The 27,367-nt window shown below is 33.2% G+C and overlaps 2 protein-coding genes across 3 annotated transcripts; one reads left to right on the top strand and one right to left on the bottom strand.

Moving 5' to 3' along the window:
- Window positions 1-7,645: 7,645 nt before the first annotated feature.
- LOC142625618 (developmentally-regulated G-protein 3) lies at window positions 7,646-20,341 on the top strand. Its single transcript, XM_075799280.1, has 10 exons — window positions 7,646-7,863; window positions 9,065-9,118; window positions 10,790-10,966; window positions 12,838-12,909; window positions 13,367-13,426; window positions 14,832-14,941; window positions 15,640-15,939; window positions 18,809-19,000; window positions 19,711-19,762; window positions 19,893-20,341. The coding sequence occupies exons 1-10, from the start codon at window positions 7,822-7,824 to the stop codon at window positions 19,941-19,943; spliced, it is 1,110 nt and encodes a 369-aa protein (XP_075655395.1). The 5' UTR covers window positions 7,646-7,821; the 3' UTR covers window positions 19,944-20,341.
- Window positions 20,342-22,437: 2,096 nt separating this feature from the next.
- Window positions 22,438-26,556, bottom strand: LOC142624469 (uncharacterized). 2 transcript variants are annotated; one of them, XM_075798038.1, is made up of 3 exons: window positions 26,371-26,556; window positions 24,743-24,994; window positions 22,438-22,672 (listed from the first exon to the last, which is right to left on the bottom strand). In XM_075798038.1, exons 1-3 carry the CDS (start codon window positions 26,386-26,388, stop codon window positions 22,625-22,627), a joined length of 318 nt encoding a protein of 105 aa, XP_075654153.1. In that variant the 5' UTR covers window positions 26,389-26,556; the 3' UTR covers window positions 22,438-22,624. The 2 variants fall into 2 exon arrangements, with proteins under 2 accessions (XP_075654153.1, XP_075654154.1); XM_075798039.1 differs by having other exon boundaries at window positions 24,743-24,991; window positions 26,371-26,555.
- Window positions 26,557-27,367: the final 811 nt, after the last annotated feature.

Genomic DNA, 27,367 nt, shown 5'->3' with positions numbered 1-27,367 from the left:
CTATTCATTCTTTTTCTGAAGGCCCAATAAACTCATTGGGCCCTTGACTACTTGTGTACTTCCTTGTCCCACCTACTTTCCCTTGGGCATCCTTGACCCATTTACTTTCTTGAGGCATCCTTGGCCCTTTTCCAATTCTATGCTTCACATGGGCTTTTACTGACTCCTTGGGCTTCTTTGGCCCAAGTGCTTCTTGCTTCCTCCTTGGGGCTCATGGATTCTCCTTTGCCCTTTACTTTCTTTACTTACATTGTTTTGGGCCTATTGTGATGGCCGTGACCCATTCTTGCTTTTCCACATCCATGCAACCCATGGGTTTGTTATTTCTTTCTTCTGGACCTTCTTAGGCCCACTTACTTCTTCAGGGTTCATTTGCTTGCTTCATGGACTCATGATCCATTATTCCTGCCGCTTGGGCTTAATGACATTTTTCTATCCTACTCTCTTCTGCCCACGTCTTTGGGCTTTCCTCCTGCTGTTGGGCTAAAAAAAATGAGCATCTACAGTTTGTAAGTGCAATAATTTCAAAACTTAATATATTTCCAAATAAACAAACTTTCCATATTCATCTAACAATCATAAAAATAAAAAATCATAAAAAAATAACACATCTCTTTTAAATTTAAAAATAACAACTTTTAAGGAGATATAATTGTATGAGTAAGATATTTCCTAAAATAAATGTTAAGTTTCATTCTAATGCTATAACTCATAATCAAACTAATGAATAAGTTTAGTTATTACTCCCTCCGTCTCAATTTTTTTGTCATGTTTAAAAAATAAAATTTTTTAAAGGAACATCATTTATTATTTTGTCTACTTTATAAAAATGTATAAGTTTACAAAACTACCCTCAAAATATATTTATTATTATTTTTTAAAAGAGTTATTCTTAATGAGGCAACTAAAAAGGTGTCCCAATTAGATTGATTTTTTTAAATATTTGTTAGTTTTCTTTTCAAATAGTTTTGAAAATAAAGTAGGGGTATAATAGGAACATTAGTAAATTAATAACTTTTATTTTGAGAAACAGGACAATATTTTGAGACATCTCACAATGGAATAGAGGACAAACAAACTAGGATAGAGGGAGTACATTACGACACACTTTATTACTAGTAATAAAGATTATAATTCCTGTTGTAATCCCCATTCAGTGTACTAAATGTATCCTAAGTATTTATGAATATATTTTTGATATTTATTATTTAGGGAATGCTAAAACCATTACAAATTTCATTTTAAAAAAGCTTATAAATAGGCCTAATAATAATTGTGATTGGTATCACTTTCACCATATAATAAATAAATATTGAACTACTCTTTTGTAACGAGTGACACATTTGTTTTTATAACTTATGTATTAAAATTTCTACAAAAAAAAAAAAACTTATGTTGTAGAATGTATTCCTATTTCCTAGCATCACTTTATAGTATTATTATTATTTTATTATCAGAATTTGTTATTATTATTGGTATTAGTATTAAATATTTACTAGGTATATATTATTATCACAATAATTTGTCCCCCCACGTTTATAAAAAGAAAATATAAGCCTATGTTACTATTTTTATCCACACCAAATGAGGACAATACATTTAGAAGAACAAATGCATTATTTACAAAACTTATAACGGACCGGATAAGGAGGTTGAGACTCCTTTGTAAAAGTTTTTCAAATAGCTTGAGTATTTGTTCTGGTTTAGAAAGACAAAATCAGGATATGGAATTATAAGAGAGAAAGATTGAGAATTAGATTGTCTTTAGGTTCTTTCTCAAAAAGATTGTCTTTAGGTTAACAAAAGGAGGAGAGAGATAGAGAGAGAGCTGCAGAGAAAAAAACAAAAAAAAGAGAGATAGACAGAAATAAATTGGATAAAAATAAAGGTCCGATTAATGGAAGCCCTCAAATCATTTGTTAATTGACCATTTAAAAAAAGCTTTTATACTACTTTCATATAAAATATAAAAAGCATTAAAAATTGTAATTACTTTTTTATTTTTCCATAAAAAATTTTTAAAAAAATTTTCTAAATTAATATCCTAAAGTATCCATTAACTTTTACATAAAAATAATTGTGCCAAAACCTTGTGCATATGCATTAATTATCTATTTAAACTGGAATAAAAAGCAAAGGGATTAGGAGGGTGCACCCTCCTCTCTCTCACGCACAATTTTTTTTTTTTTTACATTTCACTCTTTAAACTTTTACTTTTTACTTTTGTTAAATTTTTTTAATCAATAATTAAGATTGAAAATTATTTTTTACAACTATTAATCTCAACTATTGATAGTAATTACTTTAGGATGTCAATCCAATCCAAAGCAAAGTTAGTAGCTTTAAATTTCCATACCATATGATGTTGAGTGTTGGCTATAGCAGGTCTTGTTGGTCCTCTTGGTCGGAAAAATATATCCTGCAATGGATATATGTTACCTGTGTCTCACAATTGATGGGTCTTACAGTGGGACCCACCAATTGTGAGACGCATGTAACATATACCCGTTGCCGGGTATAACTTCGCCTTTTCCTGGGCACACCATTTTAATGATTACATAACATTATTACACGTCAATGTTGATTGAGCCATTCACCTACCAAGCCTATGGACGTTTTTTAAAAAAAAAAAAAATTTTATAGGTCAGAAGGTGAACACGTGGATCTAAGCTGATCTGAATCCAATGGTGATCCCTAATTTAACCATTGTCAAAACAAAGGTGTCCCAAACGGACCTAGCTGCACGAGAATACTGTTAGTTAGGGGTCCTTAGTCAATAGTAATTGTCATGCAACTGAGACAAGAGTGAGAGATCAGAATTAAAACAAAAGGTATACAATTGGATTCCGAAAACTTAGATTGGAAGGTAGACTCGTGAATCACACTATTCACTAGGGTAGGTTTTGCATCTATAGTATGATTGAGAACGAGTTCTTTCTGGAGTACATGAACAAACCCACCAAATTTGCACTTTCACCAAACAACTCAGGGTATGATCAGTGGTAAAGATCTCAACCAAAACTACGCCTTAGTTGTAAACATTTTCTGGAGTTTTTTTGCAAGTTGCAAGTTGCAATATAGTCTGTAGTCTGTACATATCCTAAGAGAGAAAAAAAAAAAACAAAAAAAACAAAAAACAAAAAACAAAAAAAACAAAAGAAAGAAGTGAGAGAGAGAGAGAGAGAGAGAGAGAGAATGGAGTGAGTGAGAGTCAACAGAGAATATATATGTACATGCAGTCGCTCTCACTTATGTCATTTCTTTTGACTGCAAATTAAAGCACGTACTTCAGCTGAGGCACAATTTTGAGCACTTTGCTTTATAACCTCGACAATGCATGTCCATAAATAATGATATTCAAGAAGGTAAATGTTATCGCGCACTGTGTGGTGTTTGTAGATCTCACTTAATAAAAAAAATTAAATAAATGGAGGGATTTTAAAAATGGAAGGTTAAGGACCTGTTTGGTAGAGGAGTTTGAATTGAGTTGTTTGTAGTATTTTTAAATACCTGTGGGTGAAAAAGTGTGTGAAAATGCGTGTAAAGTTGTTTAAAATTTGGTAGAGTGGGTTTGAACCACTTTACCAAACAGACCCTAAATAACGCAGATCTCACTCAATAAAAGAATTAAATAAATAGAAAGGATTGTATAAAACTAAACCTAAAACCTATAAAATTAATAAAAAACTAACAAAATACTGACATAAAGTTTGGCATTAACACAACCCATTTAAGAATACTCACTATCATATAAATATATGTGAAATGTCTTTGTCTAATAAGTAATGTATTGTTCATTTTCAGGAAAAAAAAAAGTGCGTTCAAGGTTTTCAGACCCAGACTGAACTAGCAAGTCTAACCTGAGTAACCTTGAACCAGGTAGCAAGTCTCAAATAGGTGTAGGCGAGGGATAGGTAGCAAACCAGTTTTTTAAGTTGAAATTACGATTCAATCAATTTAAATATTAAAAGTCTCAAATAGGTGTAGGCGAGGGATAGGTAGCAAACCAGTTTTTTAAGTTGAAATTACGATTCGATCAATTTAAATATTAAAAGTCTCAAATAGGTGTAGGCGAGAGATAGGTAGCAAACCAGTTTTTTAAGTTGAAATTACGATTCGATCAATTTAAATATTAAAAGTCTCAAATAGGTTTTGGCGAGGGATAGAACTCGGGACCGGCTAAGTTCAATACTGATGCAATGACCAATAGGCTATGCTCCTTTGTTGTGTCATTCTTGGATGAAATATTTTATTTATTTACAATTTAGATTATAGTTTTCCAATTTATTATATTACCCCTCTCAATCTATTATTATTTGATAATTTTATTAGATGTTCAAGAACTATACTTTTTACATGTGAATATACAATTTATTAATTTATGCTGAAAATGATTTTATTTTAGATAATTTTTTTTATTTGAAAGATTACTAAACACAAAATTTTTTGACACTTTTTTATGCTTTATTATTTTCTATTAACCTTACAAAATGGTGAAAATTCATTTGAAAGTTGCTTAATTTTTTTAGACATACTTTTAGTAAAAATTTGTTAATGTTTTCCATTTTAATACATTTATTTGTATTTTATTATTATTAAATTAATTATGACATCATCACGGTTTAACCTCGGTTGAACCTCAGTCCGACCTTAAAAATCTTGAACCTCTCCATTTTCTGGTTCGTTAAACGGTCCAAGTTTGAAAACCTTGATGTGTTGTACACATCTTCTTCTTTTTTTTGGGTTAAAAGTGTTGTACACATCATTATTATTTCGTCAAAGTATAGTATATTATAATCAGATCTTTTTATAGATTTATGAATTTTTACATAAAGACAATTATAGGGATGGCAATTTTGCCCCGTCTCTCCCGGCTTTGTCCCGTGCGGATTTTTCCTACCCCGCACCACAGGGCGGGGCGGGAATGAATTTAGACTTTTTAGACGCCCCTGCGTTGCTAAGGGTTATAATTTTAAACTTTTCATACCCTAAAACCCTACTATTTAAACAAACATATCAATATTAGTTTATTTTATTTTACCTAATGTGATTCTTTGACTTTATTTTGTTATATGTTATACTATAAGTTTTTTTTTTTGTGATTGTCTTGTTAAACACTTGGATATATTATTCAATTTTTTCTAAAAATTGATTTGATTTGATAGAATAAATTTAGTTGTAATTTTCAGTATATTTTTATTAATAAAATAGGTTTCATTATTTCATTAATAAAAATTCTACTAGTTGCAGGACAAATTAATAAAAAGTTTTATAGGGTGGTATGGGGGCTTCATGGAGTCCCAAGAGACAGGGATGGGTGAGAAAGTTTGCCTTGTCTTACTGGGCGAGGTGGGGATGGGGCAAGACAAAACCATGTAGGGCGGGAACGAATACCCCATCATACGGCCTTGCCCCGCCCCATTGCCATCCCTAGACACTTAATAAGGAATTAGAGTGTGATTGGAAGGCTACTATGAAAGATGAACGAACTTGGAGTGCATTTAAAATATAAGACTATTGTATACTTTTGACCCTTAAGGTTTAAAATATGGCGTTATTGAGTAATCAAGACTCTTTTTTTATAGGTTCTTCAAAGCAAAATTTTTCCCTCATGGGACGAGTTTTGATGCTAAAGAGAATAGAGGGTCCTTTGCGTGGAAGAGTATACTCAAAGGAAGAGACATCATCAGGAAAGGTTTGAGATGGAGGATTAGGGACGGATAATGTGTTCGGATTTTTCAAGACAATACCAGAATCTCAATCAGGAAGAGTACTCTCCCTTGTTAAGGGGATATTCCTCCTCCTGCTACGGTTTCTGCCCTCATTGACCACAATCTATGTGGTTGGAGAGCTAGTGAAATTGATAGAAATTTTAGCCATCTGAAGCGGCCATCATCAAAGATATATTGTTGAGTTTTTTCTATGAGTGCAAATTCTATTTATTGGACAAAGACACCTGATGGAACTTATTCAGTTGTATCTGGATACGAACTTCTTTTGGAGGAGGAAGGCGAAGACGTAGCTAGTGTGGCTACTGCAGAAGTGATGAAAGGTGTTTGGAGCAGAATTTGGAAGCTCAAGGTGCCAAACCATGTTAGAAATTTCCTCTGGCGTGCAGGGAATGATTCTCTACCAAATAAAGCAAATCTGTTGAAGAGGAAACTCATGGATGATGCTCTCTGTCCCCATTGCAAACTCAGCCATGAAGATGGCCTTCATGCCCTATGGTCTTGCTCTGAGTTATCAACTGTGTGACAAGCTTATTTTGTGGACTTACATGCTACTACTTCAGGCTACACTACCTTCTTGGACGTTATCCAATATGCCCAACATGATCTGTCATGCTTTGATTTATTTGCTATGACAGTTTCTATGATATGGTTGCGAAGGAATAAAATGAGAGTTGGTGAAGATTCCTACCTGTTGACTCAAGTTAACTCAATGGCCTATGATTAACTTCAGGAATTTCAGCAACTCCGCCCTACTCACAACAGGATTCCTTAAACAGCTCGGTCAGTACGTTGGACCCTCCTCCACCTGGGTTAGTCAAGGTAAATTTTGATGGTGCCTTTTTCTATAGAGAAAACATTGCTAGTCTCGGCATAATAATCCAGAATGATCAAGAATTAGTTATGGCTGCTTTATCACAACAAATTTCATTCCCTGCTTTGATAGAGATAGTGGAAGTGTTAGTGGCACGTCGAGCTCTCCTTTTTGCTCAAGAGTTGGGTTTTGAGAGTTTGATGATGGAAGGTGATTCTGAAATCATTATTAATGCTATCAAGGGCGACAATATGAACTTGTTTGATTATGGTCATCTACTGCAGGACAATAAACTTCTTAGCTCTTCTTTCAGAAATGTTTCTTTTTACCATGTTAAAAAAACAAGGAAATTGTGTAGCTCATAGATTAGCTAGAAGGGCTATTTGTAATCCACTTCTTAACTAGATGGAAGCTGTTCATCTAGATATTTTTGATGTTTACAACTATGATTTATGTTTGATTAATGAATAATACCCCCACTTTCTAGGGGCTTCTTCTAAATAAAAAAAAAGTATTCATTTTAACCTTTTATATTTCTTTTATCTTCATTTTCATATTGGTAATGTTGTCAATTTCTATTAATAATTTGGTGACATGACATTATATAGGTGATGTGTCTTAATGAGCGCCATTTTTTATGGCAACACTTTTTTTTTTCTTTTTTTTTTTTTTGAGAAAGTTTTGTGGCAGCACTTAATAGTTTGAATAACCCACAAAAATGGGCAGGAGAATCAATATGATTTTCATTTGTACACCAAATTGGTCCACAAATCTTTAATACTTCTTTTTATATGAGCGTTGATTGTTGGGTTAGTACAAATTTTAATAGATAAATATTTTAAAAATAAAATATTAAAAAATTTATATATATGTTAACAGTTAATTTAACACAAATCTTACTCATTAAAAAAATTCATATTCCATTATCGTATCAAATTATCAAATACTTTTCATTGCATTGATCTGTTTTGTTTGTAGGTTGAAAGGCAAGTTGGGCCTATTGGGCTTTCGGCTTTCCCCTTAGTGGGCTATAGACCTCGAGGTCCAAGACTTGTTGGGCCAGACCAGTCAATACTCAAGGGCCACGTATGCAATTTCTATTACCTCGCCAATTTCATCACGCACCAAAAAAAGAAAACTCTGCCTCCATTTTTTCTAGTACCTTCTTCTTCTTCTTCAGCCTCTCTCTCTCTCTCTGTGCGAAGAAGAACCACTTCATAGTTCATAACTGTCACTGCCCAGTCTCTCTCTCCCTCTCTACGCTTCTCTGCTTCAACAATGTCGACGGTTATGCAGAAAATCAAAGACATCGAAGATGAGGTATTCATTTATTTCCTATAGCTCACGCACTTTCTAGTTTTTACATTTTGTGGAAGTGAAACCCTAGCAGCGCCTTGTTTTGGTTCTGTTTGGTTACGGAGAAATCAGAGGAAATATAGGCAAAAAATTAAAACGAAAAATTGAGTTTATTTATTTATTTATTTGATGGCTATTCGTAGTTTAGATTTCAACTTTACATTTAAGCGGTTGGGTTAAAATGTTATGTCAGCGGTTAGAGTCCGTTTGGTTGCTGAGAAAACGGAGGAAAATGAAGGAAATCATAATTATGAGTCTCTTTTTTAACTTATGTTTTTCATATTATTAAAAAAAAAAAATGGAAAAGGGATTAGAAGAGAATTAAGTTCCATATTTTAGTTTCTGATATGTCCAAAATAATTAGCAATAATAAGAATCAATCTTCTTCTTCGTTTTTGGTTGCTTGGGTCAAGTTTATAATTTTCCTGTACTTCATGTTCTTAGAAATGCAATTGGAGAGTCGTGTTATTTCATTTTCATTCCATAAGTATTGAATCAATATTGAATATATAAGTGAATGAAAGAATGGTGGCCCTAAGCTATTTTATGGAAACTCAACGACCTTCAAACTTCGCTAATGTCTCTCCTAAGTTCCATCAAATAAACCAAAAATAAGCAAAGCGAAAGGACTTTAAATTATACCACATTCGCAATCTCCATGTCTCGAGCTAATGACTAAACAACCAATTCATTGCTGAATTTGAAACAATGAAAAATACGGAGACTGTAAAATCCCTTGCAATGGATGAATAAACACAATAATTTCTCAGTTTTCTTTTTGAGTGCATTTGGAACACGGAGATTTGGGGAGAGGAGAGGGGAAGGTGGCTGGAATGGACTAATTTGAGTATATTTTGGCCATCTTCCCTTGTTCTCGTATTCCTCCATCTAAACACAAGTCTGTAATAATAATTTAGCTCTTAGTAAGATTCTAGACTTTTGGGTGAATCAAGAGTTGATCTTTATGTTGTTTAGGGTATACACGTGACTTTTTTTTTTTATTGGTAATTAAACATGCACCTGATGAGTCTTGAACCAACAACCTCACTCTCTCCTTTGCTTTTTACAAAAAATTAAGGTCCCATTTGAGCTGGAGCTCATTGGCATACATGTGAGATTTTTATGATTAACTAATATATGAACATGGTTTTTGTGTTTATTGCAGATGGCAAAGACTCAAAAGAACAAGGCTACTGCTCATCACCTGGGATTGCTCAAGGTAGATATTTTTGGACCCCGTAATAATTTTTCATCAGAAGACTTTGAAGATTAATGTTTTCATTATCACTACTTTCTTATATTAAAATTTTCGGTGTCTTAAACGTGGAAAAATGGAATGAGTAATCATCTTTCCTCATTGTCCCATCACTGATACTATTTTTATTATACACTAATCATGACATGCCACCTCAACAGTTGTGAAAATTCTTGTATTACTTGACTTATTGAAATTGAACAGGGTCGACATTTTATAAGCACTTCAAAATGTTTAGCACTGGATAAGTTTTCTATACTAGCTTGGGAATTGTGCTATGTGAAATTAGAAGTCTAGGCTAAATATTATCATGTGCCTGATGTATGTAGTCCGAAGGAAATTGTGTTTGCTTTGTTTGATTTGAAAACAGATTCTAATCCAAAACTATAGTGATTATTTTTACTTAAAATCATTTGCTAATGGACATATTTTAATACATCATGTGAAATGATTTTGTGATAATTAGAACATGGATCTCCTTGGTATGTGTGTAAAAACTCATATTTGGAGACTTTCTCTTGAAGGTTGTTTGATTGGATAGGTTTGTTACTTTGTTTACTTCATGTAGACAGTTCTGGTTAAAAAAAAAAAGTTGAAGCAGATAGTGAAAACATTATTTCTACGCTATTAATGTTTGAAATATTTTTAAAATCTATTAGGTATGAACTGATCCTTAGATGCATTTTTTCTGCCTTTTAAATTGATTGACTCTGGGCTTTTGATGCTTTATTGTCGTTTTGTTTCTATACACCTTTTTAAGCTTCAATTGAAGTTTTTATTCACTTTGGTTTGTATCACTTCTGTTTTTGTGGGTACTCTTGGATAAGTGAATTATCTACTACAATGTAAAGCACTTCATAGTTGTTGTTACCTTGAGGAAAAAAAATAAAAACAAAACAATTATGTTGAATATATTCATTTAAGGTAGTATGTTGCAACTGCATAGCGCACTTGTCATAATCTACTTTCTCCTTTGTCTTGCTTCTTGTTACACTAGCTCTGTAACCATGCAGATTTATCATTATGGCATCTCATTGTGTCAAATAAAGGGTTTGGAATGTGCGTAAATCACATTCATACATACACATAAAATTCAAATGGTGCTGTCCTTCCCCTACCGAATGGGGTGGAGGGCATTGTATTGGGTTTAAAACCCATAACATGCACATGTAACTTACTAATCTCTATGCGCACAATTGTGTGTGTATGAAGTTGAGTCACCATGTATTAATTTTATAATTTTATCATGTAAAAGGCACTGATACAATAATGTCCCTTGTTCCTCTTACTTTCCATGTAATGCTTTACATGTGCGTTTTTGGATATAAATACATGGGCCCTTTGCTACGCAAGTAGACTAGATTACTCTCAAGCATTCATCTGTGACATGTATCAATCGGAGTTAAATTTCATGCAGTTTTTACCAATATTTTAATTTTCATGCATCTGAGATACACCAGTATTAGTTTAGCCAGAAATTATGGTCATCATTTGTTGTTAATGTTTATTGTATGCGGATTTGCATGCTGATTCCCTGGTTCTTTCACATTTTATAGTTAAGTTTCTAGAATTCTTTTTTCATTGTTATATTTTTTGACAGAACTGATCTATACGTTAGTGATTATGCATTACTAGGCTAAGCTTGCAAAACTACGGAGGGAACTCCTTGCGCCTCCCTCAAAGGGAGGTGGTGGTGGTGCTGGTGAAGGATTTGATGTTACTAAAAGTGGAGATGCAAGAGTTGGTCTAGTGGGTTTCCCTTCAGTAGGGAAATCTACACTGTTAAATAAATTGACAGGGACCTTTTCAGAGGTAAGTGGTTTTTTCCCCAACTCATAACATTTCATCCTTTTGGTAGTTCTGCAGTATGGAACAGATAGCTTAGTGTTATAATTTTTTCAGTTGTACATTATAATGGCTTCTAAACAATTATGTTCATACTTAAGCAATGGGATGTGAATTTCGGCTGATCGCAAAATCTTTGGCTAACCTTATCCAAAAAAAGAAAAGAAGAATTCTCTAGTTAAATTCGCGTGAGGGTTCATATGATGGGTACTTGGTTTAAAAGCCAGAAATCTCACTAATTTGGAAGTTGACAACCATAGTACCCCTGATACAAGGATTTTAACCGTAGATTGAATATTTTACTTGACTGTTGATTACATAGGTATTTTGAGTGCAAGCAACCCTGCTGTTGCTCTTTGAATTATGTTTCAAATGAAAAAATAAGAAAAAGCTGCTTTTGGTAATTGTTGTATACTTTTTTCTTGATAAATAATTAACTTCATTGGAAAAAATGAAAAGAAAAAAGAATACAAATCCAAGCACACAGGCAGCGTGCAAAAGAAACAAGAAAAAACATTAAAAAAAAAAACTAGGACTCAAGAAAAGAACATCTATCAATTAAATCCCAACAAATAATTATAAGTGAAAACACCCATTGCATTGGTCCATTCAAATAAGGTCTGGAAAAAGTAGAGCTCGAGGTCCTGGATCGATCCTTCATTCCCTTCAAAGGTCCGAGCTTTTCTCTCTCACCAAATACCCCACATAAGGCAGGGGGGGATCATGTTCCAAATCACTAAATTTCTCTGCCTGCTAAACTTGCCCGGCCGACCATCTAGCAGGCTAGCAGCTCCACAACACCTATTGGCATAACCCAATAAACCCCAAAAAGTGAAAACAACATATTCCACAGCGCTGTAGCAACCGAGAAATGTAAGAGTAAATGATTATTAGACTCCCCAGCCCTTTTGCACATGCATCACCAATCTAGGACTTCAATTTTTCGCCTTCATAGATTTTCAATAGTTATAATTTTTCCCCATGCCACTGTCCACAGAAAGAAACTAACTTTTGTTGCACATTTGGTTTCCACATGGTTTTCCATGGAAAGGAAATATGTGAGCTTGAATGTAAAGCCTTGTAATAGGAGGGAACGTCAAACATCTCTCAGGAAGGAAGTCTCCAGCAAAACTTGTCCATTCTGTCACCTCCATCTCCTTGGACATCTTTGTTTATTTATTTTCTAATGAACTTTATGCTACGACTTAATGAATTATATTCCAGTTATGACTTAAAAAAAATAAAGATAAAAAAATATTCCAGAAAAATGTAGGTGAGCTTAGAATGAGGTTGAAGTTTTTAGAGAATGGACAATAGAATGGATGCACAATCACGTCATGTAACAAGGAAAATGTGGCTGTTTGGAAATGTATAACTACAAATATCATTGTGTATGAAGTATTTACTTTGCAAGCAAGCAACTTATAGGCTCTAACAATCTGTCAAGGTGGATGTCTTAGCACATTTATTATGTTTTCCTTTCACTGTGGAATCTGTTATTGTTGTTATCAGTACCTTTGGCTTCTGTTTTGAAATGCAGCAAGCAAAATATGGCTGTTTGGAATTGTATAAATATGAATATCATTGTGTATGAAGTAAATCTTCTGCAAGCAAGCAGCTTGTTGACTCTAAACATCTGTCTTGGTGGATGTCCTAGAATGTTAATTATGTGTACATTCTTTTCACTGTGGAATATGTTTATTGTTATTTTTTGTTTCGTTCTGCTTCTGTTCACAAAGGGGGAAGAGGGGTAATGATGAAAACTGTATATTATGAAAGCTTCTTGTCGGTTATTTCCATAGTTCTTCTGAAGGTCATGTGTCTTTTATGGTTTACAGGTTGCTTCCTATGAATTTACTACCTTAACTTGCATCCCAGGTGTGATTGTGTATCGAGGAGCTAAAATTCAGGTAAGCATGGATGTTTCTGTTTTTTCAGTGCAATCTTATCTGTTGGCTTTGTTTAATTATTGCCCTATTCTCTGAATGGTTTTATCTCTTTTAAAAAGCAGCCACCTCTGTGTGTGTAGTGTTGCACATTATTGAGGGGAGATTGGGCTTCTTTCTTCCCCCATCCTTAAAGCTCCTTTTGTTTTTCTCTTAAATAGTTGTAACAAATTTAATTCTTAAAGTCATGATAGATTAGATTTCTCTCAAATTGTGATTCCAATTTGCCCTTCCCCGTTTATCGTGAGATCATTCAGAAGGTTTACAGAAATTTAATTTTTACTAGATACTGCAATATTTCTTTGATGAGTGAAAGTCTTCTTGGATTTTTTTTTTCTTCACACACTTGCACTTCCAATGTTTATTTGTAAGACAGTCTCTCTCATATTAATTATTTTTTTATTTTGATATTGATTGGCAGTTGTTGGATCTCCCTGGAATTATTGAGGGTGCTAAGGATGGAAAGGGTAGAGGAAGGCAGGTAAGACATCTTCTCCTAACTTGGTTGTCTGTTTTGGGGCTTATTGATCTATGAAAGATGTAGTTAGCATGTGTTTCCTCAAAGGGAAGAAATGGGAAATTAAATGCCTTTTTAATTGGAAGTTTCTATTTCAGTTTTTGAGGCTAGAAGACCTATGCGTGTTGTAATTTGATAAATGAAAAGTATTATACTTGTCCTGGACAGCAGGAAACTTGGGTATGGCTATAGGATATGTGTTGGACATGCTTGCTATTGGTCCTTGACGTGAACTTGACCAATGTGTCCTACAATGCAAATAAGGAATGAACTTGCACTGCATGAAAAGTCTGTCAGGATATTTTTCCTATCTGTTGTCATATATTTGCATGTTGCCGATACCAGGGTTAGTCTGGAAACCAATATTGACAGTTATATGTCATGATGATACTTAAAGTTTGGTCTTTAATTTAAGTTAGTAGTATACCCATCAGGGTGCAGCCTTGTGGTTGAAGGCTTGGATGAGCTGTAGACCTAGACATCCCGGGTTCGATCCCCACCAGGAGTTTCCTTAGATTACCTAAACATGGTTTTGGCAGGTGGGATTGTGTATTTGTAGTTTACTTCCTAGGAGTGGGTCTAAAGGGCCGTGCCTTTGTTTTATAACCTTGATCAGAGAGGTTTGGGAGACACTTGGTGAGGTTCCACATCATAAAATAAAAAATAAAAAATCAAGTTATTAGTGCATTTAACACCAATTCTTGAAAGAACAGAAGTTGGGCCTGTTTGATGTCTTAAGTGCATCATTGCATCCCAAAATTTGCAGGTAACAGAAATCTGACAGATAGACACACGCCAACCTCCAGCACCTTCCATCCACGGCAACTGCTATTAAGAAACATGGCATAGTTTTTCTTCTTTCTTTTTGATTGTGGGTTGAAAGCCCTGTGGAATAGGGTAATACTTATACCCATATAGAGGAATGGGTTCAAGAATGCCCTTATCATGTATGAACCTGATGCCCGACTTTTTCTTTGAATTTTTGACATCTGGTACAAAAGATTGCAGATATTGTTTCCACAAGGATACTCTGTGTTCTATTACTGATCAAACAAGAATAAGGATACTAAGTCTTGATTGTTTATATTTAACTTGAATGAATATTTCAGAGATAGCTAGTATATCTTTAGTATACTTGTGTTTCTGCAAAGTTTTTTTTTTTTTTGTCTTTTGCCCCCTATCTCTGCATTACTATTGGGGCTTTGATGCTGTAAATGGTGGTTTTATTACATAAAGGATAAATCATATTATTTAAGGCTTAATTAGGTGCACAAGTTATTTGGCATGGTGTTAAATGCTTCTAATGCATATATATTCTTCATATGCCCATGAAATTAGATCTTCTATTGAACTGTCATTGCAAATGCAGGTTATTAGCACTGCTAGAACATGCAATTGCATTTTAATTGTTCTTGATGCAATAAAGCCAATAACTCACAAACGTCTCATAGAGAAAGAGCTTGAGGGATTTGGCATAAGGTAATATGTGAATGGTTATAATTTCTATCTTTTTACAGTTACTCTATTTGTTATTCTAGCAAATGTGTGGTCTAGTTGCTACCTGCACGTGGTCTAACAAATGGATTATTATCACTCTATAACATGAACTCACAGAATAATTTTTTTTGTGACTGAGGTGTTATCATGCCTTAAAAGTATTCTTCTGCCTTCAAAAGTTGTTACTCAGGCACAAAGTGACAGTGACAACTTGATACATGCCTTTCAGTCCAGAAAACTATATTTTCTGTGGGTGTATGGTGTAAGAGAGGAGTCAATCTGAAAAATGCTGCCCTCAACTCTAATACATGGTGGGCTAGACATTACTACATATTGTTGTTTGTAATTTTGTAAAGGTGGAAGGGATAGTGCTAGTTGATTGAAAAAAGGATATTATGATGATTTGGAGTGTATAGGTATACTACTTGATGAAATTTATTCAATTGTCTAGTGGCAATATACTTCAGTGTATTAATTTTTATCTGTGGTTATCATGGATGTTGTTCTCTTTATTGATTTATGAACTCTGCTGCTGCCTACATGTCACTCTGTATAGCACAGTGCTTTTAAGTTGCATTTCCATTACTTATTTGCTTCATGGAAATTGCTTACATGTTTTCTCTTCCTCATTTTTATTTTTTAGTTCTTTGGATACTTTTTTTAATATATTCTTAATACAGGTTAAACAAGGAACCACCTAACCTGACTTTCAGAAAGAAAGATAAGGGTGGAATTAACTTTACCTCAACAGTTGCCAACACACATCTGGACCTTGAAACTGTGAAGGCAATATGTAGTGAATACAGAATTCATAATGCTGATATTACTCTTAGGTATGATGCAACTGCAGATGACCTTATAGATGTCATTGAAGGCAGTAGAATATATATGCCTTGCATCTATGTTGTGAACAAGATTGATCAGATTACTCTGGAAGAGCTAGAGATTTTGGATAAACTTCCTCACTACTGTCCAATCAGGTATGGTTTTCTCCATATTGAAAGTTTTTCATTATTTAGATCCTTCCCTTGCCTTTTACTTCCCTTTTCCTGATTTCATTTTGAGTGTTCCATAAGATATTGCAATAATTTAGCACTAGCCTCATCACACGCACTTTGCGAGTGCAATGAGGCTTTTTTTTTGGGTGGGTTTAGTGTCATAATTTTTCACTCATTCTAATTTGAGATTTACACATTTTCTCACAAAAATTGCACATTTAAAACTACTAATATAGCTAGAAGTGCCATAAGGCTAGCTCCAAAAAATGAATATTGAAATAACATTGAAATCATATGTTCATGTGTAGATTTGTTCATTTTTTGTAGCTAGCCTTATGATACTTTTGGTTGTATTAGTAGTTTTAAATGCACAATTTTTGTGGAAAAATGCGTAAACCTCAAATTAGAATGAGTGAAAAATTATGACACTAAACACCCCCCCCCCCCCCCCCCCCCAAAAAAAAAAAAAGAGAGCCTCATAAATTATGCAATTGCTAACCACCAAAATAGTTAAAAGTGTAATGAAACCTAGCACTAAAAAAAAATTGATAGCATTGAAGTCATTGTGTGGGTACTTTTACTTACAGACCTAAGAAAGTAAATTGCATTCCATTAAACTCAAATATTTGGGAAGCCCATGCAGACACATGCGAATCAAAGCTTTTTAAAATTATGTTAACATAATTTTGTGCAAAGTTTATATATAGAAATAAAAAAGAATACTCTCTGAAAAAAAAAGAATAAATTCAAAATAGATACAGGACTACTAATCTACTATTGTTTGTCTTTCACTCTATCTATTGATATTTTTTATTAAAGTTCATCTGTTCATAATAAGATAATGAAGACATAGCATCCATACACACACCAAAAAAAGGCCTCCCCATTCCAGATCAACCATGAATCTCTTGGCTTATGGATAAATGTATTTGATGATTGATGGTGCTAGACCATATGATCTAAAGAAATAACTATTTCCCGAGCCCATAAAGTTTTAAAGATTTTATGGCGCAAGACCTCCATAATTTTTGAAGTCCAACCTGTTGATTGAAGACTGAGAGATTTGAAGTCCCATCAAAGACTCCAGTGCAGGGGTGAGGGGACAAAGGTCATCATTATTAGGTATATGATGAACTTACTGAGTAACTCACCTTCAGCAAAAACCAAAAATAGTTAGCAACCTAACCACAAAATAAAATATTTCCTATAAAAAAAAACAGTGAAAAATACTACCTTTTAGTGGTTTTTTTTATATACAAATAATGTGTTCTGGACCTTTTGGTTTGTCCGGTGCAGAGACCAAGAGAGAAAATTAGATGCATTCTCTAGAATCTCCTCCACTACATGAGTGAAGGAAGTACTTACCAAACAAACGTTGTCTCAGTAAAGAAGGATCTCAACCTCTCAACGTCACCGTCTGACTTTCTCTAACAATTCATCTGTTCCTTCACAATCCTACTGGACTTCCTCTCTATCAAAAAAATCCAACAGGACTTCCTCAACTCGTGGTGTTTGTTTGAGGAGCCTTTATTTCACCCATAGTAAACGACATATAATGTACACTTCTGCGTCTTTGCAAATCCCAAAAGAAATGATAATAAAAATTTTTATTTATTGTTTTATAGGAAAAATAAAAGAAAGCCAAAGAACAAATTATAACTTTAAACCATGACAGAGGCACATAACCTATAACACATGAAAGGGGAAAAAGTTAATAAAAGGCATTGAATAGGTGAGGTACTAACCATTTGCAATTTTTGTAGTTTTCCGAACAACATGGTAGTGGGTAGTTTCTGAAGTAGTAAAAAACATGAAGAGTGGAGTTATTCAGAGCAGTTTTTGGGTGTGAAATATTTTATATACCCTTGTCTCAAATTTTAGAAGTGAAATACAGTAAAATATATTGAAGGGTTATCCGTGTCATTTCATAGGAAATTACTTTTATACCCTCGTTGCTTTGTACTGTGGTTTTGTTTCTGTGATGAGAAAAAATATTAGGGGTATTTTAGGGAGTGGAAAATGCAACAACTAACTTTCTGAATCCTCTTAATATATAGATTATAGAGATGAATCTGCTGAAATGTATTTTTTGATAGGTAGATACAACTCGTTCACCCAAACGGGATTGAGCCCAGTTGACTTCAGACTCCATCCCTTGGACATGGTTTTGTTGAGAATTGGCTTCCTTATCTCTAATTCAATTCTCTTTCTCTCTCCAAACAACCGGAAACTGCATCCATAATTCCATTTAAAAAAAATATGAGCTGAGGAACTGTCTTATGTACTAAGAGTGAAGACATGATGTATCACATATCATTTCCCATTTTGTTTACTAGGTTTGTATCCATGCAAGATTTCTCCAAAAATTTCCATATTTAACAGCAGAATATAAGAAGTTATATTGGGAAAAATTAGTAGGTTGCAGACTTGCAGTGTACTTAATAAAGCATAGGCGGTGTCCAAACTTACTGCCTTTTTCCTACTAGAAAAATGTTTTGCAGCTCATGTTGTGTGAAAACATCAATAAATTGTATGAACTACCTTATGGTTTTCAAGTAAACATGTAGTCATGAGTCCTTTTTTACTTGTCCCCAGATGTCATTCTCTGTTTCTGATTTTCATCGGTGGCATCAGTCTGTTTTATACCCCACTTAGTCTCTCCCCCCCCCCCCCCCCCACACACACACACACACAAAAAAGCTGCCAATGCCTGTTTATCCTGGTTCATAAGTTACATTTATGAACTCATTTATTTAGTGGTCAGTTTTTATTATTACAGTTGATTCCAAAGCTTTGTTGTTGTTGTTATTATTATCATCATTATTTGGGTTTTTGCCATCACTATCTGCAGTGCGCACCTGGAATGGAATCTTGATGGCCTGCTGGAGAAGATATGGGAATATCTTAATTTGACTCGCATATACACAAAACCTAAAGGGATGAATCCTGACTATGAAGATCCTGTAATCCTGTCATCTAAACATACAACAGTTGAGGACTTCTGTGAACGAATCCACAAGGATATGGTTAAACAATTTAAGTAGTAAGTACCCCTACAGATTTTCATGCTTTCACTGGTTTTAACTTCTCTTATCCTAAAAAATGGTCTTAACTTCTTATGAAATGTAAAATGTAAGAGCATAAGAAAGCCGATTTAGGAACTTCTCTGCATCCTTCATAATTAGGTGCTTTGAATGCTTCCTTTTCAAAAAAATGGATATAGCTTTAGATTGAATCAGACAATATCCCACTGCTTGTATTTTAGTATTACTATTGCCATTGAAACAAGTGATAGGGGTGGGATGGCTGGCCAGCTTATTTTCTGCAGTCACTCTCAAGTTGCTGCATAAACCTAATTATAATTTCTTTAATTTTTCATCAGTCATTTTATAAAATAAAAAAGGGAAATGCTAACGAATGCCCTTGGGACATTATTTAATAATCCATTTAAGAAAAGTTTTTATGGGAAAAAAAAAACAATTAATTTTTTAACAGTTTTTTTCATCTCTCATAAAAGTGATGTCAAAACTTTCTTAAAATGGATTGTTAACCAATGTCCTAAGGGCATTCGTTAGCATGACCCAATAAAAAAAAAAAAAAAATCGGTTCTTCATTGTAATCATCTACCTGAAACATTCTTCATTCTGTTTTTTAATATTCTTTCATTTTGCTTGAGTATCCTCTTTTTGTTTAATGTTTTTTTCTTCATCATCTTGACTGTGCAATGATAGCTCACTCTGTCTTTGTGTACAGTGCTTTGGTATGGGGTTCAAGCGCAAAACACAAGCCCCAAAGGGTTGGCAAGGTTTATTCAATAACCTTCTTTGTGCTCAGTTTCACATGTTACATTTTTCTTTAATTGTGAAATCTTTTTCCCCTTGATCCATTTAATTTTCATGCTCTGACTGAATACATGTATCGTACTTCCATGCTAGGAGCATGAGCTTGAGGATGAGGATGTTGTTCAGATAATCAAGAAGGTGTAACTGTAGAGACACTATAGTCCTGGAACAGCTTCTCAATATCTGTTAGAAAGCCTCCTTTGAAAGAAATTTTCGGCAGTAAGGCTCTTGTTATGAGATTCTGTCTAGTTTGCTAGACCTAAGGATTCTGTCTTCCGCTTTTTCATTCAAATTAGGTAGAACAAGGGGGAGCTTGATTTGTAATTAAGCTGTTTTTTGGTGGTCAAGCTTTGTTTGTTGTGGTTTTGCCTACTGCTTGGTTGTATGGGACTGAACATGGAATCTGTTAAGAAAGGGACTACATAGAACAGATGGAAGTTACAACTTAAAATAACTTCACTAAATCTTGGCGTATTTGAGACTTTAAACATGTGCTTTTAATTTTTAGATTATTTGGAGGTTTTAAATTCACTATTAACTCATGTCCAAGGATTCCATATCTTGATCTTCAACACAAAGTGTCCTTTGAGAGCAAGGGTTGAACTGTATGCAAATTAAATCTGGTTCACATGAATCTGCTATGTAGTATTGCAGGTTGATTTTAAGTGTGTGACTATAGATTATTTTCATTGGTTTATCGCTGGACTAGAATCAGGAAGATCTCAAGCATGTGCTACATGATCCCACCCATGGTTGTCAAAATTGCGATCTAGGTCATAGGATCGCACGATTTTACGATCTCACTTCACCAAAATGTTTAGAATCACACTAGAATCGTAAAAATGGTAGAATCGTACGTAGGATCATAAGATCATATGAGATCCTACAAAGGGAGTTAATCTCATACCAGAGGTTGTATCGGTTTGACCAGTAGAACGATATATTTCAGTACGTGTCAATATCAGTGTACTGTTATTTTTTATATTTATAAATAAATATATATATATATATATGTATATTTGTGTGTGTGTATATATATTATAATAAATATAAAAGTTTATCATAAAATATTACCTCAATTCAGAACAAATTATTTATGGTTTTAGACTTTAACATCAACTAAAAAAAAAAAAAACAACAACAACAACAAAACAAAACTATAAAAAATAGAAAGCTTAATTGTTCATTGCAAACTAAGAAGATAAATAATACTAATAAGTTAATTCAAATAAGTTATTATTTTGCCTTTACAAAAATTTAAAAATTACAAAACTAAAAAAAATAAAGTTTTTTTTTTTTTTTTTTACCAGCAAGTATTGCCTGAAATCGGCTGGTATGACCGATACATGGCCGGTATGATCGGTATTTAAACTGGTACGGTACATACTGGTCAGTATCGGTACAATATCAACTACACTAGATCCTATCGATACTACCAAAAACAAAACAAAAAATTGGTTTTTTTATTTTATTGGATAAATTTTTTGTTTTGATGAAACTTTAAGGGTTTTTATATTTTCATGTTATGATGGTATGACTTTTTATTTTATTTTTATGAAATTATATTAACCTAAGCAAATGTTTTCTAGTTTCTAGTTCACTTGTAATCAAAATGAATGCTTCATCACTTCTAAATGAAGAATCTGATGTTGACTTTACTGTCTTTTAAGCTATAATGTTGTTAAATTTGTTTGATCAATATACTAATTTGTGTTCTAATATTACAAAAATAATTTTTTATATATAATTTTATCAATTATGCTTGTATTTGTATATTAATTGATTGATTTTTGCAACCATGCTCTTTAATTGTTGCTAAGTGGTATAACTTGAATAATTAAGTGCGAAATTGTATCTTGATGTCTTTTGCACCTCTAGTATACAAATATATAATGTCTACATAGATGATGAAATAAATAATGATTATTAGGAATTTAGGACGGTAGTTATAATAACCTTAAAATGAGAATAATTAAATGTTCATTTCATCTTAATATTCATTTTGCTTTTGGATATCATATGGTAGTTAGCTAGTTTCCATTTGCTAACTTATTTTCCATATGTTTTGATAAATATTTTGGTATTTGATTGCTAATTAAACATTTATTGAACTTTTTAGATACATTAGATCAAAACTTAAATATATTTGTTTTGTTAGTATAGACTTAGTGATATATGACATACAAATTTCATCATATGATGAAAATTTTAGTTTTTTTTTTTTTTGATAAATTTATAATCAACATAATTATTCAACACACAAAGTTATTATCAATGTGTTTTTTGCTTTAAATCTAAAAATATGTAAGATCTTACAATTCACAATCTGATCCTACAATCTACGGTCCCACCTACCTTCCTACATAAGATCTCGATTTTGACAACCTTGATCCTGCCGCATTATCCAAACTGGGCTTTCGGAGTTCTTGGGTCTTTATTTCCACCCAAAACTAACTCCTGATATATTTCTGCTCGAGATGGTATTCAATTTTGCCAGAGTTAGCCACCTTGCCAAAATGTTAATGCGACCAAAAAACTGACCTCACCAAATATGTAAGTTTTATATGTATTAAATTGGTAAAAATCAAATGGAGTTGGTAGTGGTATATACGTATGAATTCTATAATAAAAATGCAAAGGAGCGAATGTATTTTCTATTTCGTCATTAGTAGGAAATAGAACCGTTCCCATCTGAATAAAAAAAAGGGTGTGGAAGAGAACAGAGAAACCATAACAAACAAGCAAAAGAAATTGAAATTTTTAGAAAACCAAAAACAATATCGTTACACTTAGGTTCGAAAACATATAACACGTGTCCTCAAGTCTTAAGCTTTAACGCAACAGTTGAAGTAGCTGAGAAAGCTCCTCCTTGTCTGCAAGAAAAAAAATCAAACAAAATAATTTTGCAATCATTCAGCAGTTATAAAAGAACTTTAAAAAAACAAAATGAAAATGAAAAGGTGGCATTACCAAAAAAAAAAACCCTAACAAGAGAGAATATTCTTATACTAAAAAATATTTGGACTTTGATTCTGAGCACAGTTAACAAGCTTTTTCGTGTTTTCACATCAACTATAATACATTACATGCTGTTATAAATCATTTATAGAAATTGAAGAAATGAAAACCTACATTCTTTTCCTACCATCTTTCTGATTATGGAATCCTCCATGTCCTAGAATATGACCAATTTTCTGGTTGTATTTCATAGAATTCTACGATACAATTCCTTTTTTGAGAGGGCATTCAATCACCGCCGGGTGTTGAATTACATAAACAAACGTGTTGATTACGAGATGATCGAGCATGTATCAACTATCAAAGCCCCACAAAAATTGTTTATTTGTGTTTGTTTCACACACGCAGAAGAAACATCTTTTCTGCATTATTAGGAGAAAATGGAGCCAATAGAAATACAATGATTAACCAATATTTTATGGCTGAGAGCATCAGTTGCATGTGCACCACTTGACTGACTTGCGTGTAGCCTAGGTAAGTGTTAGATCATTCTCCGTTTTTTAATAGTATTTGCATTATGCTTCCACTTATAGTATTTGCATTATGCTTCCACTTTGTGCACGCATCAATATCATGCCAACCTTTGATGGGTCCATTAAATTGTTTTAATGGATGTCAACAAAACAAAATCATATGCTGTGGTACATTTTCAATAGACATGGGTATAGTGCATCCAAAATCACAAAAATTCTATAATATACATTCATTCTAGTTTCTTTGTTCCATTTATAAAGCCCATTAAAGAAAGAAGAGGAATGCACTAAAAAAATTGAATAGTAATTCTTGATATCAATTATATTTCACATTTAAAATTAAACTAAGAAATGAAGCTCGAGTATTGTCTTTAGAAAGTGTTAAAAAAAAAAATGCAAATATCTTAGCAGCGAAGTCATGTCTTAATTTTTTTGGTGTATTGGATTAAAGCCTACATATGTCAAACAATAAAAAGGAGTTAACATGGGGATGATTACATTCTAGTCTAGAGTCAAGCCTCCTTTAGGCACTGATTCCCTCAAGAAAATTATGGTAAAAATTGTATTCAACTGCCAAATATACCTCCCTTTTGCACTATTATCTGTACAAAAATAATGTAAAAAAATCATATTCAATGGGCAACCAATCCTTTTGGAAATTGGACTAAACTATGGATCCGAGGACTGACTATGGATCCGAGCATAGCACATGCTACGATGGTTTCATAAAAACCGTACGATTTTTTTGGGTCTAAACAAAGCAGATTTTCCGTGAAGAAGATTTGGCTTTAATAAAGTAGGAGAAGAACCAAATTCTATATTATTATACAATATTAAAAAATCAGAAACAAATCAAGATAAAGTGGATTAACCCTTCTTTTTGTGACAAACTGTCCCGACTCATGTAAGGTATATTTGCTCTACCTTTTCTTCAATTGAAAGAAGTGTAATGCTAGATACAAAACATTTTTCACTACAGACATACTCTATTATAATTGAACCAATATCACTTTCATTATTTATCATTAATAACAATGGGTCATGTCAACAATTGTGAAGAAAAAAAAAAAAAAAAAGTCCCTAGACGTATTAATTGAAGCAATCACAACCTAATTCATAGGGCATTCAGCTAATAAATTTATCTGCATTCATGTCTGTGCTTTGAAATATCTAATTCTCTACAGCAAATTAACCGTATCAAAGCTCATAAAATAAGCTAAAAGAAAGTTCAACCCTACACACTAGCAGCTTTGGCCCACTGTATTTAATACCAACTTAGAAATTTTTTCCAACATCCTACCACATGTACGCCACCATCATAGTTATTGAATAGTAGTATTATGTTCCTCACCTTTATAACCACCAACTACTACATGTCTAGACATTATTAAACAATGTCAGAAAAAAATAGTGCATTATGTACCAAAGCAGAAAGCTAGACAAGAATCTTACAGTTGGAGAGTGCTGGCCCTGATGGTAGTGGTGGTGGTGGTCATCACTATTTGTGGTGCTTGCATCGGTGTTGGTGGTGGTGGTGGTAGAAGCAATGAGCTCTTCTTCATTTCCAAGACTCGCTCTAGATACATCCCGCTTGTTTTGCTTCCTATTTTCCCTTATTTTTGAGAAATCGAGAGAGTAATCTGGCACCTGCCCTTTCTGGTCCCAGTCCCCAAATTGTGGCACTGATAGCCAAGGAGCATTCTTCTGCATAAAAACATTAAAGTTTTTCATACATGCATCAAAAAAAAATTCATTGCTACATTAACTATAAGCATCAATGCTGCTTTTCCGTGGACTACAACCTTTAATTAATCACACATTTCAAAAAATTCAAAAGAACTCCTGAATTGCTACCAATTCACATTCCAAGAGCCAAAAAGGGCGTGTAAAATACTAAAATGTACTAATGGAAACTTCACAATCACATAATCAAGTTCTTGATAAAAAGCCATAAAAAAAAAGCTAATCAAGTGATGTCTTATAATCAATTATAAGGCCAATATTGACATATAGTAAACACCTAATGTGGGACTCTGCGTACTTCTGCATATCAAGGACAGCATTAAACTCAGCCAATCCAATCCACATAATCGATATATTACAACAATGATCCTACTTCATGTTCATGACAAATACTTAGAAAACCCATTTGCATGATGTTCCAAATTAGACAAAATAAAGAAGTAAATTACATTCGCCTTCATTATGACTCCTAGTTCTTAATTTCTTCTCCAAAATTGTCAGTTTGGAATATCTAAAATAAAAATCACGCCTTGGATATGGTCTCCCAAATACATAGATGTAATTGATGACGACAGGAGTTGATATTTAAAAGCCAAAGACTGAAAAAAATAAAATTTATAAAGGTGGCAGCTTTGACTATTTCTCATGTTTGAATGAGAAAAAAAAAAAAAGGGAAAATAGGTAAATTGATATGATTACTTGTCTGAATGTCTCATGAGGTTGAAAAAATCAACCAAAAAAAAAAAAAACAAAGAATTGACTTTCCAGAAGAAAAATGGCCATCAGAATGAGAATTTATAGATCTAATTTGTTTCTAATTTCAGCAATATTCCTCTAAAATAATAAAATAGATTAAAACGGAGTTAAAAATCATAAAGCTCAACTGAGTTACACCATAACAATAAGTATAAAGTTCCTGTAAGCGTATACATTTCAGTATATATATCAGACTGAAAAAGAACTTCTTGCTCCGTTTGGTGGCCAAGAAAACGCAGGAAAATAAAAAGAAGAACAATTTTATACTTGAGTACTTTAAACTTTGGTTTCTAGTGCATGTGAACTGATCAGTAAACATTAATCATTAATGTCCACTTATCTGAGTCCAACAAGAACATAAACACAAAACAAAACAAAAAAAAAAAAAGCTTTCCTTAAACTCTTATTAGTATCTTTCCAAACCCAAAAGAGCATGAAGCATATACTCCTTGAATCCATAACTTTCTTAGTGTTCTCCATCATCTTTCTAAGCAAACAAACAAGTACACAACTGAGCAACAAAAAATAAATAAATAAATACAAACACAAAACACAGATAAAGAAGAAAAAAGAAAACCCACCTCCTTACGATCCTCCATGAGATTGATATGTATGAATTTAGACAATCAAAGAAGAAGAAAGAGGTTTTTTTTTTTTTTTTTGGCCTTTTGTGTGGCTAGCAGAGGAGGAATTGTATGAAACGCACAGCACAGAGAGATGACAAACAACGCGGTTGGAATCGGTCTGTTAATGTAATATAAAGCACAATTACTAGTGGAATTGTAACTATATATATACGTTGCAATTTACAATATGGGACTTTTGGTTTGACATAATATCGCAACTGCCACGTCTGAGACACGGTTTTTGTACTTTTGTTTAGTGTTTATCTTTTCTTTTCCTGACTTTCTCTTCTTATAATTTGTTCGGTGCCGCCATTGGATATTTTCTAACTTTTTTTTTTCTTGCTGACTGTATTTTTTTTTTTTCAAAGTTTTTGGTAATTGATTTTGCTAGCTGTCCTTTTACATAAAAGCAAGAGAATCTTTCATGACTGCACAGTTGGGGCAGTGATTAAAGTTAAACGTAAACCCACCCAACACATGATCGCATACACTGCGGAGTCATATTTTTTCTTCTTCTTCTTCTTCTTCTTCTTTTTCTTTTTTTCTTTTTTGGTGAATAGTCATCTTTGCATTATTGTATAACATCAATGGTTCTCCATGCATTCGTTAAGAAAGAATATAACAGGGTTTCCTTGCATTGATATAAGGAGCAAAAGTCAATAAATAAATACTATTTTAATTAAATATCATACGACTCGCACAAAATAATCGATTGCAATAAGAAACTCAACATTAACTAATAAACTTTGTTAATTTATCATCTGAAACCTCTCGTTATTAATTTATCTCTCAATTCTTTTTTCAAACTTGGTCTGTTTTGATTAGTTTAGAGATGGTTTTTTTTCCTCTGCCTTGTATTGATTATTTTTCCATTGGTTGCTCAATATCTGGGTAAATGGCAAGGAATGAATTAACTGGAATCTACTTCTCCATTAGTTTAATGAATATCTTA

Source organism: Castanea sativa, chromosome 2, assembly GCF_040712315.1.
Source record: "Castanea sativa cultivar Marrone di Chiusa Pesio chromosome 2, ASM4071231v1".
Lineage (NCBI taxonomy): Eukaryota > Viridiplantae > Streptophyta > Magnoliopsida > Fagales > Fagaceae > Castanea > Castanea sativa.
Note: the sequence above shows the minus strand (reverse complement) of the source record. Positions and strands in the feature narration are given on the sequence as shown.

Coding starts and splice junctions, on each gene's coding strand:
- LOC142625618 (XM_075799280.1), top strand. CDS start 7,822: ATGTCGACGGTTATGCAGAAAATCAAAGACATCGAAGATGAG. Junction 9,119..10,789: donor ATCACCTGGGATTGCTCAAG/GTAGATATTTTT, acceptor ATGCATTACTAG/GCTAAGCTTGCAAAACTACG. Junction 12,910..13,366: donor ATCGAGGAGCTAAAATTCAG/GTAAGCATGGAT, acceptor ATTGATTGGCAG/TTGTTGGATCTCCCTGGAAT.
- LOC142624469 (XM_075798038.1), bottom strand. Junction 22,673..24,742: donor AGGGCCAGCACTCTCCAACT/GTAAGATTCTTG, acceptor TTTTTCTTGCAG/ACAAGGAGGAGCTTTCTCAG.